This window comes from Anolis sagrei, chromosome X (genome assembly GCF_037176765.1).
Source record: "Anolis sagrei isolate rAnoSag1 chromosome X, rAnoSag1.mat, whole genome shotgun sequence".
In the NCBI taxonomy this organism is placed as follows: Eukaryota; Metazoa; Chordata; class Lepidosauria; order Squamata; family Dactyloidae; genus Anolis; species Anolis sagrei.
In genome coordinates this window covers 70664533-70682410 of record NC_090034.1, presented here as the reverse complement: position 1 = coordinate 70682410, position 17878 = coordinate 70664533, and the positions used below count along the sequence as shown (strand labels likewise).

The following is a 17878-nucleotide window of genomic DNA, read 5'->3' as shown; positions in this document are numbered from 1 at the left end:
GCTCCCTCTCCTCCCAGGGACCTGGGGAAAGGGGCGGAACCAAAACTTAACAATGATTGATGGGTCATTGGCCCTATAAATGCAAACCAAGGGAAGTCACCTTTGCAGAATGCCTGAAACCTTGGAATTCATGTAGACATTTAATAGAAAGAAAATGAAATTCGATGCTCCTGGTACAGCCGTACCAGCACAATGATCATGCCTCATCAGACTACAGATCCCAGGATTTCATAGCACTAAGCAATGACAGTTAAAGTAGTATCAAATTAATACTACAGTGTAGATTCTCCCAGCTGTTAGTAATTGTGGGAGTTGAAGTCCAAAACCTCAGCCCATGCCTGGATAGATGTACCACGCATTTCCTATAAAAGTTGCACATTTCTCTGAAATTGGGATTGGATAAAACACATATTAATGAGTAGCAATGAGATTGTCTAACCTTTGAATAGCAAGTGGAAAATTGTCAACTTTTCAACTTTGGAGTGCAAACAGTAAGAGAACATCGAATCCAACCATGCTGAGCACAAGCTAGATTCTACAAGGGGTATAATTTAAAAGAACTTGTCTGCAAATATCAAAGAGTTTTCTGGTGCCAAATGGATAGGTTGTGATGCATCCAAGCCAGAAAAGGGTAACCACTGAACCACACCCAGATCATATGACACAGGGAATGCAGGAAAAGTATCCCTGAAATTTCGCCGAAATGACAGTTTCATTCGAAATAGGCATAACTGCTGATCTAGGAGACTGGGGGGAACATTGAAAGAGATTTTTCGAGCTGGTATTTTGGAGGGTTTAACATCTCTGTCTCTCTCCAGCAGATACACAGAAGGCTCAAGCCAGGCATAAACAGGCTCGAGAGCGGCGTGAGGAGCGAGCCAAGCATCTGGGTAAGAACCGAACTCATGCCTGTATGTGATCTATGTGATCAAGGGAGGCTGGCACGCAAATACAGTACGGCCATCATATTTGCAGGGGATATGTTCTCAGACTTATGCCTAACCATGGATGAAAATGAGCCTTATTGAATGAGGGCCTTCCAGTCCAAGAATACCATAGAATTTATTTGGAGGACTTCAAAAATGCCTGGAGGGGACATACTCTGAAGATATGGGGGTCGTTTTATATACTGTGCTGTAGCATTCCTCCTATCCTTTGGAATATGTTCTCGAACTTACCATGGAGACAGGAAACAGTGAATAATAATGAATCCCTAAGAAGGGCTTCCAGTCCAAGAATACCATAGAATCATGTTGGAAGACCTAGAAAATGCCTAGAGCGGGCATATTTTGCAGGTTTGGGGTCATACTGTATAATGTACTGTAGCTAACTATAGTATTGTCTTCATTTCTGTTGGAATATTTTCCTGAACTTTCCATGGACCATGAAACCACGGATAATAATGAACTCTGTTGAAATGAATGACTTCAAGCCCAAGCTGAAGTCATGTTGGAATACCTAGAAAATGCATAGAAGGGACATAATTTGCAGTTATGATGATTGTACTGTCCACTGTACTTTAACCGTTCAGTATCACCTGCCTATTCTTTAGAATATGTTCCTCAACTTACCATGGAAACCGTGAATAATACTGAACCCTTTTGAAGGTCTTCCAACACAGGAATACAGTACAGTCATGCTGGAAGACCCTCAGCATCACTAGAGATTACATATTTTGAAGATACAGGAGTCATAGTTTAACTAACCATATAGTACCATCCTCGTATCCCCTGGAATATGTTCCTGAACGTACCATGGAAACAGGAAACTGTAGATAATAATGAACCCCTATGAAGGTCTTCCAGCCCAATAATACCATAGAGTTGTACTGGAAGACCTAGAAAATGCCTAGAAAGGACATATTTTTCAGATATGGGAGTTGTATTGTGTACTGCATGGCAGTCAGTCCTGTATCCAAAAAGATCTGTTCCTGAATTTACCATTAAAACAGAAAACTGGATAATAGTGGGCCCTATTGAAATGAAGGATTTCTGGCCCAAGGATTTCGTAGAATCTCACTGAAGGACCTAAAAAATGCCTAGAGTGAGCCAGACATTATCATAAATTATCCTCTCTATGGATTTGCTGGGTCCTCCAGGGCACTTTCCATCAGAATGATACTATAGAATTGCCTAGAAGACCCAGATAATTTCTAGAGAGGGTACTCTATGGAAAATGTTGATTTATTTTGTCAAATTGTGGCTATGTAGAACTGTGGGTGCTGGTCCTGTGTATACAGGGGTTGTACTACATTATATTTTAAAATCCAATTTAATAAATGGCTTCCTCTGTGATAGGGTCATTTTCCCGTTGTTGGAAAGGAATTCACTTTATGTGAACAGAATTGTAGATTGATAATATTATAATTTAATACAACATAATACTAATAATAATACAATATAATAATTGTATATTATATATTACATGAATAGACCCCAGGTGGCCCAGTGGGATAAACCGCTGAGCTGCTGAACTTGTTGACCAAAAGGTTGCAGGTTCAAATCCAGGGAGTGCCATGAGCTCCCACTGTTAGCCCCAGCTTCTGCCAACCTAGCAGTTCGAAAACAAGCAAATGTGAATAGATCAATAGGTGCCGCTCTGGCGGGAAGATAATGGTGCTCCATACAATCATGCCGGCCACATGTCTTTGGACAACGCCGGCTCTTTGGCTTAGAAATGAAGATGCGCACCACCACACAGAGTCGGACACAACTAAACTTAATGTCAGGGGAAAACCTTTACCTTTACCTTTATTACATGTAACGTCTATATAAATAAAAATGTAATGATCATTTGTGGGATGAACATAACTAAAAAACCACTGGATGGATTGACACTAAATTTGGACACAATACACCTATCAGGCCAATGAGTGACCATCACTCATAAAACACTGAAAAACACAGCGGAAGGGACTTTAAAAGCCAAAAACAATAATTACATAATGAATGCGCAAAACCACATATATATACACAAACACACATATATACACATATACACAAATATATATACACACAAAACACATACACAGACTGGGCCACAGCAACGCATGGCAGGGGACAGCTAGTTACTAATAATATTGCAGTATTTTGGTATAGTACAATATAGTAATATATAATACTGGTATTGTGCTATGCTAATAATATAATATATTGTATGTCCATATAATATTGATCATAATATTGTAATACAATATAATAATACTATATAATTATATAATTATTCTATATTCTATATTACATGTAATATTACTAATAATATTGCTTTATAGTGGTAATAATATAATATATTGTATATATGTATAACTTGTAAGCCATTCTAAGTCCCCTTCAGGATGAGAGAGGGCAGGGTATTATTATTTTTCTCGTGTCAGGAGAGACTTGAGAAACTGCAAGTCACTTCTGGTGTGAGAGAATTGGCCGTCTGCAAGGACGTTGCCCAGGGGACGCCCGGATGATTTGATGTTTTTATCATCCTTGTGGGAGGCTTCTCTCATGTCCCCGCATGAGGAGCTGGAGTTGATAGAGGGAGCTCATCCGCCTCTCCCCGGATTCGAACTTGCGACCTGTTGGTCTTCAGTCCTGCTGGCACAGGGGTTTAACCCACTGCGCCACCGGAGGCTCCTTATATAAAAAATAGTAAATAAATAAATCTGGGGAATTTGAGGTTGGGAGTGAATATGAGAAAACCATGCCTGAAGTTCCCCCGAAATGTACTAAATTCAAAATGAAATTCCCCCTAATCATGCAAACAACCTTTTTCTTCTTCCCCATAGATTTTAAGAGGTTGAGGGTTTATAATTTTTGGATACCCTGCGATTAGGAGTGGGAAAGCAAGGATACTTGTTCTTTCCTACGATCTAAACAAACCTCCAGGTTTTAGGCAGTGAGGATTGTTCTGTGCAATTGTGGGGTGCAGAGGAACTCGGAACATTCCTTTCCCCGGAGGCCGGGTCTGTCGTCATTCATTTTGCTGGGTGCCGCTCTCTGCTCCAATGCCCTGTCTCCCTCCCTCCGCTTGCCCCCTCCTGCCCTTCGTACTATCCCCTTTTGAATCACTTTCCACCCCCATTCCCCTTTTGTTGGGTCTGAATGGGATTTTCAGGCCAGCTCCCTCTCCTTTTGTGTGTGGCCTAAGCCCCAACTTCCCTCCCTCCCCTCTTCCTCCCTTCCACTAGTATCCTGCTCCACAATAGTTGTGTTTGGGGACCCCTGTGCCCTGCCTGCTCTCACAGGTTACAAAGTTTGTGTGTGTGTTTAAATAATGTATATTCTATCATCTATTTATCACGTTCTGATGTAGCTTGGCTGCACATTTTCCATTTGTGAAATGTTGGAGGATTTCTCATCTGCCTATTTACATTCACATTTTTATTACACAATTTACATTTTAACATCTGTACCTTTAGCTAGTGCCTCTTTTTGGATACCTTAAAGTGAGTAGGAAGACAAATGAAGACAAGGGACCTATTCTGCATTTGTTGTTCATTCGTTCAGTCGTTTCCGACTCTTCGTGACCTCATGGACCAGCCCACGCCAGAGCTCCCTGTCGACCGTCACCACCCCCAGCTCCTTCAAGGTCAGTCCAGTCACTTCAAGGATGCCATCCATCCATCTTGCCCTTGTTTGGCCTCTCTTCCTTTTACCTTCCACTTTCCCCAGCATAATTGTCTTCTCTAGGCTTTGCTGTCTCCTTAGTGTTAAATAAAATAGCAAAGGTAAAGGTTTTCCCCGACATTAAGTCCAGTCGTGTCCGACTCTGGGGGTTGGTGCTCGTTTCCATTTCTAAGCCGAAGAGCTGGCGTTGTCCAAGGTCATGCAGCCAGCATGACTGCATGGAGCGCTATTACCTTCCTGCCGGAATGGTACCTATTGATCTACTCACATTTGCATGTTTTAGAACTGCTAGGCTGGCAGAAGCTGGGGTTCACCCTGCTCCCTGGATTCAAACCTGCAACCTTTCAATCAGCAAGCAAATAAAACAGTACAATTAATATACAATTAACAGAAGCTGGGGTTCACCCTGCTCCCTGGATTCAAACCTGCAACCTTTCAATCAGCAAGCAAATAAAACAGTACAATTAATAAACAGTACAATTAACAGTACAATTAACAGTACAATTAACAGTACAATTATAAGCAATAACACACAAAAATTAAAACCTTATGACCAGGCCAGATGTAATAGATTAATTTTTTTTAAATAAACACTGGGCGTGAACAGAGGTAGGATGTATCTAAGCAGGAAGCTTTTAAAAGACAATGTAGGGAGACCAACCCAACTGGAAGTTAAAGTGCTTCTGAGGACATTTTGCAGGAAATTGATCAGTCCCTGACATTGAGTCCAGTCATGTCTGACTCTGGAGTGTGGTGCTCATCTCCATTTCTAAGCCGAAGAGCCAATGTTGTCCGTAGACACCTCCAAGGTCATGTGGCCGGCATGACTGCATGGAGCGCCGTTACCTTCCCGCCGGAGCGGTACCTATTGATCTACTCACATTTGCATGTTTTCGAACTGCTAGGTTGGCAGAAGCTAGGGCTGACAGCGGAAGCTCACGCCGCTCCCCGGAATCGAACCTGTGACCTTTCGATCAACAAGCTCAGCAGCTCAATGCTTTAACCCACTGCGCCACCGGGGGCTCACTAAATTGATCAGAGCAGGGCATTATTTCCTTTATTCAGGGAAGGCACACTGGAACAGCCACGTTTTGAGGCTCCTCCTAAAGACTGCCAATGTGGGGGCTTGTCTGATATCCTTGGGGAGTGAGTTCCAGAGTTGGCGGGCCACCATAGAGAAGGCCCTCTCCCTTATCCCCACCAATCGCGCGTGCGAAGGGGGCGGGAGCGAGAGCAGGGCCTCTCCAGATGAACAAAGAGATTGCGTGGGTTCGTAAACAGAAATGCGGCCTTTTGCAACTGGCAGATGGTAATCATGTCAGCGCCGATTGTGTTTAAGTGCAGGCCAAGGTCTTTAGGCACTGAACCCAGTGTGCCGATCACCACTGGGACCACCTTTACTGGTTTGTGCCAGAGTCTTTGCAGTTCGATCTTTAAATCCTCATATTGTGTCATCTTTTCCAGTTGTTTCTCTTCAATCCTGCTGTCACCGGGATTGCAACATCGACAATCCATCCATTATTATTATTACTATTACTATTATTATTATTATTATTATTATTATTATTATATGCTGCTTGGCTGCCCTTGCCCCAGTTTTCATTTATGAAATGTTGTAGACTCATATAATGCAGTTCAGTGCAGTTAAACAATCTTATAAATATCTACACTGACCATATAATTTAGTCTGAAACTGTCTAGATGGGGCCTTTGTTCTCCAGCTTGGCTGTTTTTTCAGGCATATCATCAAGTTTCAAGGCTTCCACCAATTTCTGTTTCCTTCCCTTCCTGGGGGACTTGTTGGATGAAATCTAAACCACGCCGTGTCTGTGTAATGGGATATGCCCTAGGGATGTGTGAATGTGTCTGTGTCTGCAGACCAGGCTCAACGCTCTATCACTCCATCCCATCTGTCTTTATCTTTTCCTCCAACAGCGTCCAAGCGGGCCCTGTGGCTGGAGAAGGAGGAGAAGGCGAGGGTCTTGCGGGAAAAACAGCTGGAAGAGCGACGGCGGCGGCTTGAGGAGCAGCGGATTCGAGCCGAGAAACGGCGGGCTGCCCTGGAAGAGCGCCAACGTCAGAAGTTGGAGAAGAACAAGGTTGGCTTGCGATGGGATGAGAACACTCTAGGAAGGCAGGGAATGGGGTTTGCCACAGAAATATCAGAGTAGTAGGGAATGGAAGAACTTCAAAGGGAAGAGGAAGAGAGGGTTAGTTTCAGTTGCTCGTGAATCGTGGTCCTTTCGCCCTCTGGTCAAACCTTCACATTTGCTGGGTTTCAGAGGTGCAGGATCCTCAGAAAAGTGGTGACGCTCTAACAGGCTTCGGCCTACTCACTCTCCTCAGGATGACACTAGCTTTGGCCCATTAACTCTAACAGGCTTCGGCCTACTCACTCTCCTCAGGACGACACTAGCTTTGGTCCACTAACTCTAACTGGCTCCGGTCTACTCACTCTCGTCAGGACGACACTAGCTTTGGCCCACTAACAGGCTTCGGCCTACTCACTCTCCTCAGGACGACACTAGCTTTGACCCACTGACTCTAACAGGCTTCGGCCTACTCATTCTCCTCAGGACGACACTAGCTTTGGCCCACTGACTCGAACAGGCTTTGGCCTACTCACTCTGCCCAGGACGACACTAGGTTTGGCCCACTGACTCTAACAGGCTTCGGCCTACTCACTCTCCTCAGGACGACACTAGCTTTGACCCACTGACTCTAACAGGCTTCGACCTACTCACTCTCCTCAGGACGACACTAGCTTTGGCCCACTGACTCTAACAGGCTTCGGCCTACTCACTCTCCTCAGGACGACACTAGCTTTGGCCCACTGACTCTAACAGGCTTCGGCCTACTCACTCTCCTCAGGACGACACTAGCTTTGGCTCACTAACTCTAACAGGCTTCGACCTACTCACTCTCCTCAGGACGACACTAGCTTTGGCACACTGACTCTAACAGGCTTCGGCCTACTCACTCTCCCCAGGACGACACTAGCTTTGGCCCACTGACTCTAATAGGCTTCGGCCTACTCACTCTCCTCAGGACGACACTAGCTTTGGCTCACTGACCTTAACAAGCTTCAGCCTACTCACTCTCCTCAGGACGACACTAGCTTTGGCTCACTGACCCTAACAGGCTTCGGCCTACTCACTCTCCTCAGGATGATACTAGCTTTGGCCCACTGACTCTAAAAGACTTCGGCCTACTCACTCTCCTCAGGACGACACTAGCTTTGGCCCACTGACTCTAAAAGGCTTCAGCCTACTCACTCTCCTCAGGGCGACACTAGCTTTGGCCCACTGACTCTAACAGGCTTTGGCCTACGCACTTTCCTCAGGACGACACTAGCTTTGGCTCACTGACCTTAACAAGCTTCAGCCTACTCACTCTCCTCAGGACGACACTAGCTTTGGCTCACTGACCCTAACAGGCTTCGGCCTACTCACTCTCCTCAGGATGATACTAGCTTTGGCCCACTGACTCTAAAAGACTTCGGCCTACTCATTCTCCTCAGGACGACACTAGCTTTGGCCCACTAACTCTTAACAGGCTTCGATCTACTAACTCTTTCAGTGCTGGACTCACACTTTTGTAATCAAAAGTACCCAGTTAATTTTTAATATTTCTGACATATATCTCCCCAGGTATCATTTGAAACTTTGGTCGCCTGCTTTCTGCCTGCTCCAGCTCTCAGAAGGCCTACTTCACAATGTCTCCCTGGCAACACCATAACAATACGTGGCAGGCTCTCTTTGCGGCTCTTTCCTGACTTCCTCTTTTCCCCTCATCCACATGTCATCATTCTGTCTCAGTGACCTCACAACACCTAATCCAGTGAAATCACTGAGGGCCAGCCTTTGTGTACAAGCATGTGGCAGAATCTATATAAATAAAAATGTAATGTTCGTTTATGGGATTAACATAACTCAAAAACCACTGCACGAATTGACACCAGATTTGGACACAATACACCTATCAGGCCAACGTGTGACCATCACTCAGAAAAACACTGAAAAACACAGCAGAAGAGACTTCAAAAGCCAAAAAACCAAAAAATACATTACAACACATGCACAAATCCACACACACACGTATATACACACAAACACACTCAAACACACATATATACACATATACACAAATATATATACACACATATACACTTATATACACACACAAAAAATACATATACACAGACTGGGCCACAGCAACACATGGCAGGGCATGGCTAGTGTAAAATAAAATGTGTGTAGCTCACGTTGGATCAGCCTACATACTGCCTTGCCAGATAAAGAAAATATGCCATGCAGGTGAACAATAAAGAACAAGTAGTATACGCTTCTAAATTCAGAACGACATACGTACAGTATGATCAGTTGCATTAACTCAGTAAATGTCCTTTCATGAGAGATTTAAAAATGTTATTTTTGTCCATTTGGAGGCTTTTAAACGGAGGCTGGATGGCCATCTGTTGGGGGTGCTTTGAATGCGGCTTTCCTGCTTCTTGATAGGAGGTTGGACTGGATGGCCCACAAGGTCTCTTCCACCTCTATGATTCTATATGAGAGACCTTCTTTTCAGCAGCCAAGAAGTAAAAACAGTCTGTTTCTCTCTGCTTCTCTCTCCTTCACTCTGAACACGTGCATAGCCTGAACAAAATTGCAACAGTATCCAAAAGTCCCAGGCTCAGCCGTTATCCTGTGCATTGTCAATCAATCAGCTTCATATGTCTTACTTTTCAGTTGACACACACACACAATCACTGATTGCTTGCATGCTCTAACAAAGAAGACATCCATCTATCCATCCCCTACCTTTTCCCATTTCTTGCATCAGCCCCAGGACTCCTGCTTGACTGCTGAAGGCTCGGTGACATTTCAAGCACTTTGTCTTTCCTGATGCCTTTCTTTTCCATCTTTCTTAGGAGCGATACGAAGCTGCCATCCAGCGCTCCGCAAAGAAAACCTGGGCTGAAATCCGGCAGCAACGGTGGTCGTGGGCCGGCGCCCTGCACCATGGCTCCCCTGTTCACAAGGATGGTGAGTGGAGACCATCTGGGCAGAAATCCTCTCCGACATACGTTTGGGGAGGGGTTTGCTAAAAGGCGCATGCAATGCAATGCCAGCTTGGCATTGGCACATGACGTTAGGGAGTTGGCATGGTAGCGTCCCTCCAAATGCTTTTGCATGTGCCTGAATTTGAAAGGGACCTTTGCACTGTGATTTATAACTGGAGATCAATGCAAGCTCTTTTATTTTATTTTGCATGGGAACAGCTGGCCATGACTTTGTACCGTTTGACGGGGCACATCCTCAGGTCTCAGTTGGGTCTTTCTATGGTATTTTCCTTCCTCTGACTGGGTACAACTCTCAACCTTCCACATCTGTTTTCTCATTTTTGTGTAAGGTTAATAGAACATTGATACAGTTAGGAGCTGATTGAGGATTGTAGGATGTTGTTGCTGCAAATCAGATGAATTCCATGGGTTGAATGGGACCGAATAACAAAGTTGAGAAAAGGATCTGGCCCTCCGTGGTCTCTTCGGCCAATGGAATCTCCTGTGCCACTTTGGTCCTCTTACTATTTCGGATTTTTTAACCCCACAAAGTCCCTGCCAACCTGGGCACCAATCAGGAATTCTAGGAGCTAAGGTCCAAAACATCTGGAAGACCAAAGTTTGGCCAACACAGCCTTGGCAATGGCTCACTCCTGGCTCAATCGATAGGCATTGGCACGAGAAGCCAGGACAGACATGAAGGCTCAGGCGTATAAAGTCAATTTTTCCATTCTAAAACCCTCAGGTGTATTTTCAAGAACGTCTCTAGCCTTCATGCTAGTGGAGTGAAACAACACAACTCTCTAGATTAGGTATGGACAAACTTCAGCACTCCAGGTGTTTTGGACTTCAACTCCCACAATTCCTAACAGCCTACTGGAGGGCTGAAGTTTCCCCATGTCTACTATAAGAAGTAGTGTTTGCTATTATCTACAGTTTCCTGGCAAGCCAGGAACATAATCCCCATCATATGTGAGTTTATCCTCATTTCTTCCCTGCTTCTAGTTGAGGACAGCTTTATTTCATGATGTACTGTCCATCCTCCCCACAAATAAAGAGCACCAGCATCCCCTTTTGTGGCTTAACAGTTGCTTGAAGAGAACACACAAATGGTTGAGTGACCAGGGTACTTCATCTTTGTTTTGATCCCAGGATTCTTCTTCCATTTTTGCATAGCTTGGTATTAAATAGCTGCCTCATATTAAGGCATTGGCCCAGCAGTTTTGTCAGCTCTGACCATAAACAATGGCTCTCCAGCCCTGGCAGTGGGATTATTTTCTAAAGATTCACACAACTACCTTTTTGTAATAGCTCCGCTGGGTCTAGCACAATTCAAAGTGGTGGTTATGACCTACAAATTCCTTTAATGTTTATCATCTTTTAGTTTTAAATTATATACTGTATTGTTTTTACCATTGTTTATCACTTTTAAGTCTCTTTTAGAGAGAAAAAGTGGCATATTATTATTAGTACTAGTATTAGTAAGAAAAAAGTGGCATATTATTATTATTATTATTAGTAGTAGTAGTAGTAGTAGTAGCAGTAGTAGTATTAGTAATAGTAACAATAATAATAATAATAATAATAATAATAATAATAATAATTCAAAAATACATCATACAGTCCTGAATGCTTGGGAAGTGTTCAAATTGTGATTTTGTGATACAAAATCCAACATATATATCTCGTTTGCTGTGTCATACTGTGTTTTTGTGTCAGTAAAATAATAATAACAATAATAATAATAACAACAACAATAACAACAATAATAATAACAATAGCAATAATACATCACACAGTCCTAGACGCTTGGGAAGTGTTTGACTTGTGATTTTGTGATACGAAATCCAGCATTTGCTGTGACATACTGTGTTTTTGTGTCAGTAAAATAATAATAATAACAACGACAACAGTATCATTCAGGTTGAGGCTATTTGGCAGATCGTACCTCCCTGTCCAATTATTATTATCGCAAAAGCACAGTATGTCACAGCAAGCGAGATCTATATGCTGGATTTTGTATTACAAAATCACAAGTCGAACACTTCCCAAGCGTCTAGGACTGTGTGATGTATTCTAGGACCATCCATATTATCATTATTATTAGGTTCTTGTGGTTTTTTTCGGGCTATAGGGCCATGTTCTAGAGGCATTTCTCCTGACATTTCGCCTGCATCTATGGCAAGCATCCTCACAACCTCTGAGGATGCTTGCCATAGATGCAGGCGAAACGTCAGGAGAAATGCCTCTAGAACATGGCCCTATAGCCCGAAAAAACCCACAAGAACCTAGTGATTCCAGCCATGAAAGCCTTCGACAATACATCATCATCATTATTATTATTATTACTATTATTATTATTATTTACTTTTATCCTGCTTTTCTCCCCCGAATGGGACTCCAAGCTTGCCTTCTTCTAGGGAATTAGTTTTTTTTAAAGTTATTTATCTTTCCATCTTAATTGTATTTTAATTCATCTGTTTTACTATTTCTCTTTGTTTGATGTCATTTTAACAGTTTGCTTTGGTATGTTTTTCATTATATCACCTTTTAAAGTGTGAGCTGCTTTTTGTCTCAAGTCTGAGAGAAAAGTGGGGTAGTAATAATAATAATTATAATCATGATAGATAGATAGATAGATAGATAGATAGATAGATAGATAGATTCATGATCTACACATCTATGGCTGGAAAATATTAAGCTTTTTGCCATTTTATAGAAGAGATACCATTTGTATTAATGGGACATGAGAATCTGCTGATTTTGGTATCCATAAATCCCCAGCAGATATCGAAGTCCTGCTGCACTAAAAATGGATCCAAATAGAAGAGACCCTGTTCTGTGTTCTATAACTAATGGAAAACATGGGACATGGGAGGACAACCTTCAGTTCCCTGAAAACTGGTGTATTTCAGTGACTAAGAGGAGCATGAGCAATGAGTCAGGACGTCCCAGGAATGAATCTCACCAGGCCATGAACTCTTTTGTGTTTGCTTTAGACAAGCCTTGCTCTGTTTATGTATCTCAGTCTTGGCTGGAAGGAGTCCACTGTTCAATCTGGAACACACTCCATCTTGTCTTGCTTTTAGAAGCTAAGCAGCGTGGGCTCCAACGAGCCATTGACAAATGGTGTCTTTTCTATCAAATGGCAAAAAAGGTTAATATTGTCCAACTATAGATGGGAAAATCCTTCGATTCAGTATCTGTGGATACGGAGGGCAGCTTATTGGAGCCCCCGGTGGCGCAGTGGGTTAAACCCCTGTGCCGGCAGGACTGAAGACAGACAGGTTGCAGGTTCGAATCCGGGGAGAGGCGGATGAGCTCCCTCTATCAGCTCCAGCTCCTCATGCGGGGACATGAGAGAAGCCTCCCACAAGGATGATAAAACATCAAAATCATCCGGGCGTCCCCTGGGCAACGTCCTTGCAGACGGCCAATTCTCTCACACCAGAAGTGACTTGCAGTTTCTCAAGTTGCTCCTGACACGACAAAAAAAAAAATTGCATCCTCCATTTTGCCAATCCATCTCACTAGTTTTCCCTCAAAACCACAAGTTTCTAATACATCAGTGGGGGGGGGGGGAGCTTTGAGGGGTTACTGGACTCCACTTCCCATCATCCCTCTGCATTGACAACTTCTGGGAATTGCAGTCCAATCATTCCTCGAATAATTATACATTCCTGAGCAAACCGAATTGAATGCTCGTACTGCTTGTGTAGTCTTCGAAATAAAACCATAGTGCAAATGTTGTGATTACTTCTTTCCTTTCTTTTTAATACTTTTCAAAGTTTCACATCAAAGATATATTTGCAAGCCTGCAAAAGACATTACAAACAGCTACAGCATTGCAAAAAAATATTTTCATTGCAGGCCTATGTGTTGGGTTTTTGTTTTGTTTTGGAAGTAGAGACCAGATTGATAGTTTCCCAAAACACGTCATTAACAACAAGACTTTTCCAAATAGATTGGTGCCAAGTTTGAAAGCTGTTGAGAAAACCATTGCTTTTCTATCAAGATTGCTTTTCCTCTTGTCATAAGAGGATAAAAGTCAGACAGTGGATGATTGCAATGGCAATCAGTGGACACTCCGTACATGTTCAAAGCTCTTTAACATATTTTTTTCCACCTCTTTCTGCATCTGGCAGAAAAGGAATTTTCACACAAATTTCCTCTGCTAGTCCAGATCTACCATGCTGTTAAATCTCATGGTAATATACTAAGAACTCAAATAAACTAGTCATGCTGGCTGGGGATAGTGGGAGTTGTAGTTCATGGTTGCAGAAAGTTTCTAGGTCGCATTCTGTAACTATATATCATGTAATTGGTTGCTGTGAATTTTCCAAGCTGTATGGCCATGTTACAGAAGCATTCTCTCCTTGCGTTTCGCCCACATCTATGGCAGCTTCAAAGCCTGGCTGCTTCCTGCCTGGGGGAATCCTTTGTTGGGAGGTATTGTCTGGCCCTGAATGTTTCCTGTCCTGTTTTCTGAGTGTTGTTCTTTATTTACTGTTCTGATTTTAGATGTTTCGCCTACATCTATGGCAGGCATCCTCAGAGGTTGTGAGGTCTGTTGGAAACTAGGCAAGTGGGGTTTATCAATCTGTGGAATGTCCAGGGTGGGAGAAAGCACTCTTATCTGTTTGGAGCAAGTGTAAGTGTTGCCATTGGCCAGCTTGATAAGCATTGAATGGCCTTGCAGCTTCAAAGCCTGACTGCTTCCTGCCTCGGGGAATTCTTTGTTGGGAGGTGTTAGCCTGCCCTGATTGTTTCCTGTCTGGAATTCCTCTGCATTCTGAGTGTTGTTATTTATTTACTGTCATGATTTTAGAGGTTTTTTAAAATACTGGTAGCCAGATTTTGTTCATTTTCATGGTCTCCTCCTTTCTGTTGAAATTGTCCACATGCTTGTGGTTTTCAATGGCTTCTCTGTGTCGTCTGACATGGTGGTTGTTGGAGTGGTCCAGCATTTCTGTGTTCTCAAATAATATGCTGTGTCCAGATTGGTTCATCAGGTGCTCTGCTATGGCTGACTTCTCTGGTTGAAGTAGTCTGCAGTGCCTTTCATGTTCCTTGATTCATGTTTGGGCAATGCTGCGTTTGGGAGTCCCTATGTAGACTTGTCCACAGTTGCATGATATGCGGTAGCCATTGAAATCCACAAGCATGTGGACAATTTCAGCAGAAAGGAGGAAACAATGAAAATGAACAAAATTTGACAATGGTGCAGTGGGTTAAACCCTTATGCCGGCAGGACTGATGACCGACAGGTCAGAGGTTCAAATCCTGGGACAGCACAGATGAGCTCCCTCTGTCAGTTCCAGCTCCCTGTGCGGGGACATGAGAGAAGCCTCCCACAAAGATGGTAAAACATCAAAAACATCCAGGCATCCCCTGAGCAACGTCCTTGCAGATGACCGATTCTCTCACGACAGAAGCGACTTGCAGTTTCTCAATTCGCTCCTGACACACACAAACAAAGCAAAACAAAAAAACCAAAATTTGGCTACCAGTATTTTTTTTAAAAAAAAAAAAACTTTAAATCAGTAAATAAAGAGCAACACTCACAAAACAGGGGAAATCCAGATAAGAAAGAATCAAGGTCAGCTTATACCTCCCAACAAAAGATTCCCCTAGGCAGGAAGCAGCCAGGCTTTGATTCTGCAAGGCCATTCAGTGCTAATCAAGGTGGTCAGTTGAAACATTCACACCTAGCTCCAGCAGACAAGAGTTCTTTGTCCCACCCTGGTCATTCCACAGATATATAAACCCATTTTCCTAGGTCCAACAGACCTAGGATGCTTGCCATAGATCCAGGCGAAGCGTCAGGAGAGAATGCCTCTAGAACATAGTCATATAGTAAAAAAAAACCCCTACAACAACCCAGACAAGAGTTCTTTCTCCAACCCTGGACATTCAACAGATATATAAACACAATTTTCCTAGTTTTCAACAGACCACACAACCTCTGAGGATGCCTGTTATAGATGCAGGTGAAACATCAGGAGAGAATGCTTCTGGAACATGGCCATACAGCCTGGAAAACTCACAACAACCCAGTGATTCTGGCCATGAAAGCCTTCAACAACATATCATGTAGTGCTTTATTTGTGAATTTATTTGTCCTGCCTTTCCTCCAATGAGCTCCAGGAGGCCTTCTCAACAATCCTGCGAGGTAGGTCACTTTGAGAGAAGAGCCACAAAACTGTCCCGGCTTGGTTCAACTCTTTAAGCACTACATTGGATCTCCATGTGTTTAGCATGGACACATCTCTGTATTATGCACGAGTGGGATATTTGGCCTCAGGTGACCCATCTGTCCAATCCAGATCTTGCAATCTCTTAAGGTGCTCATCATACGTTCCTGAAAAGACACATTCTTGCTTTCTCCTGCTCTGTTTTCCTTCTTTTTTCCTCTCTTTCCACTGACACACTAACATTCCAAGTCCCATTTGCTCTGGAAATCCCTTTTGTGGCTTTCCTCGCACTTTCTGGAAACCCATAAGAAGGAAAAGGGGTTCATGCTGTAGGGCCACATTCTGCACCGCGGGCTGCGCTCACTCCCCTACAGGGTTTGCATTCATTATGGCTGGATAGGTTAAATTACAATGTTAAGGGTCTTGTTACTTCAAGGAAAGGAAAGTCATAGAGCAGTTTAACCTCACAGATTTGCATCGAAGGACATTTTAGAGGCAATGCAGATGATCCAACGAACAAGTCAGCAAAGCTTGGAAGTCCATTTGGCCCTCCATATTTGCAGGTTTAACAATTGCAGATTTTATTTGTGGATTTGATTAAGATGTTCCCTCTAAGAATCTCTTGGTCCTTCACAACGAAGAGGGGTCAGCCTTTGGGATAGGTTGACCTAAGGCCTCTATTACACTGCCATATAACATCCAGATGATCCACTTTGAGCTGGATTATATGGCAGTGTAGACTCAGTGTAGATTGGGTGGCCCACAAGGTCTCTTGTAACTCTATGATTCTATATAATCCAGTTCAAAGCAGATAATGTGGACTTTCTGCTTTGATTATCTGGATTATATGGAATTGTAGAAGGGACCTTAGAGCCATGCTGGAGGATCTAGAGCAGTGGTTCTCAACCTGTGGGTCCCCAGGTGTTTTGGCCTACAATTCCCAGAAATCCCAGCCAGTTTACCAGCTTTTAGGATTTCTGGGAGTTGAAGGCCAAAACATCTGGGGACCCACAGGTTGAGAACCACTGATCTAGAGATTCCTAAAGGGAATAGTTCTCTAGACATTTCTAGGTCCTCCAGTGTGAATCTGTGGTCAATTTACTCCAGACGTTAACCACAGATTTGTGCTTGAGAATTTAGACTTTATCTGACTGCTATATAATTCAGATTTTCTTTGAACTGGATTATATGGCGGTATAGACTCATATAATCCAACTCAAAGAAGATAATGTACACCGCCGTGAGTCGCTCTAGGGCTGAGAACGGCAGTCAACAAATGCAACAAATAAATAAATAAATAAAATAAATAATGTGGATTATCTGTATTATATGGCCATGTAGAAGGGGCCTAAGACTGGATCGACATTGCCATATAATCCAGATTATCTGTTTTGCCCTGGATTATATGGCAGTGTAGAGTCATACAATCCAATTCAAAGTAGATAATGTGGATTATCATCTTTGATAATCTGGATTATATGGTGGTGTAGAAGGGGCCTAAAACTGGATCGACATTGCCATATAATCCAGATTAGTTGCTTTGAAATGGATTATATGGCAGTGTAGACTCATATACCCCAACTCAGATAATGGTGATTATCATCTTTGATAATAAGGATTATATGGCAGTATAGAAGGGGCCTAAAACTGGATCTACACTGTCATATAATCCAGATCATCTGCTTTGAACTGGATTATATGGTGGTGTAGAAGGGGCCTAAAACTGGATCGACATTGCCATATAATCCAGATTAGTTGCTTTGAACTGGATTATATGGCAGTGTAGACTCATATACCCCAACTCAGATAATGGTGATTATCATCTTTGATAATAAGGATTATATGGCAGTATAGAAGGGGCCTAAGACTGGATCTACATTGTCATATAATCCTGATCATCTGATTTGAACTGGATTATATGGCAGTGTAGACTCACATAATCCAACTCAAAGTAGATAATGGTTATTATCAATAATCTGGATCATATGGCAGTGTAGAAGGGGCCT

General features: G+C 42.9%; 1 protein-coding gene across 3 annotated transcripts in view; it reads left to right on the top strand.

The window, feature by feature from the left end:
- The window catches only part of MAP7D1 (MAP7 domain containing 1), a 162145-nt gene that overhangs the window by 101573 nt on the left and 42694 nt on the right, over positions 1 to 17878 (top strand). For 2 of the 3 annotated variants that reach the window (XM_060784577.2, XM_060784574.2), the window contains exons 3-5: positions 819 to 890; positions 6552 to 6715; positions 9547 to 9661. In XM_060784577.2, coding sequence (XP_060640560.2) covers positions 819 to 890; positions 6552 to 6715; positions 9547 to 9661 — 351 coding nt within the window. The remainder of the gene's footprint in view (positions 1 to 818; positions 891 to 6551; positions 6716 to 9546; positions 9662 to 17878) is intronic. The other variant, XM_060784576.2, reaches the window with a different exon arrangement.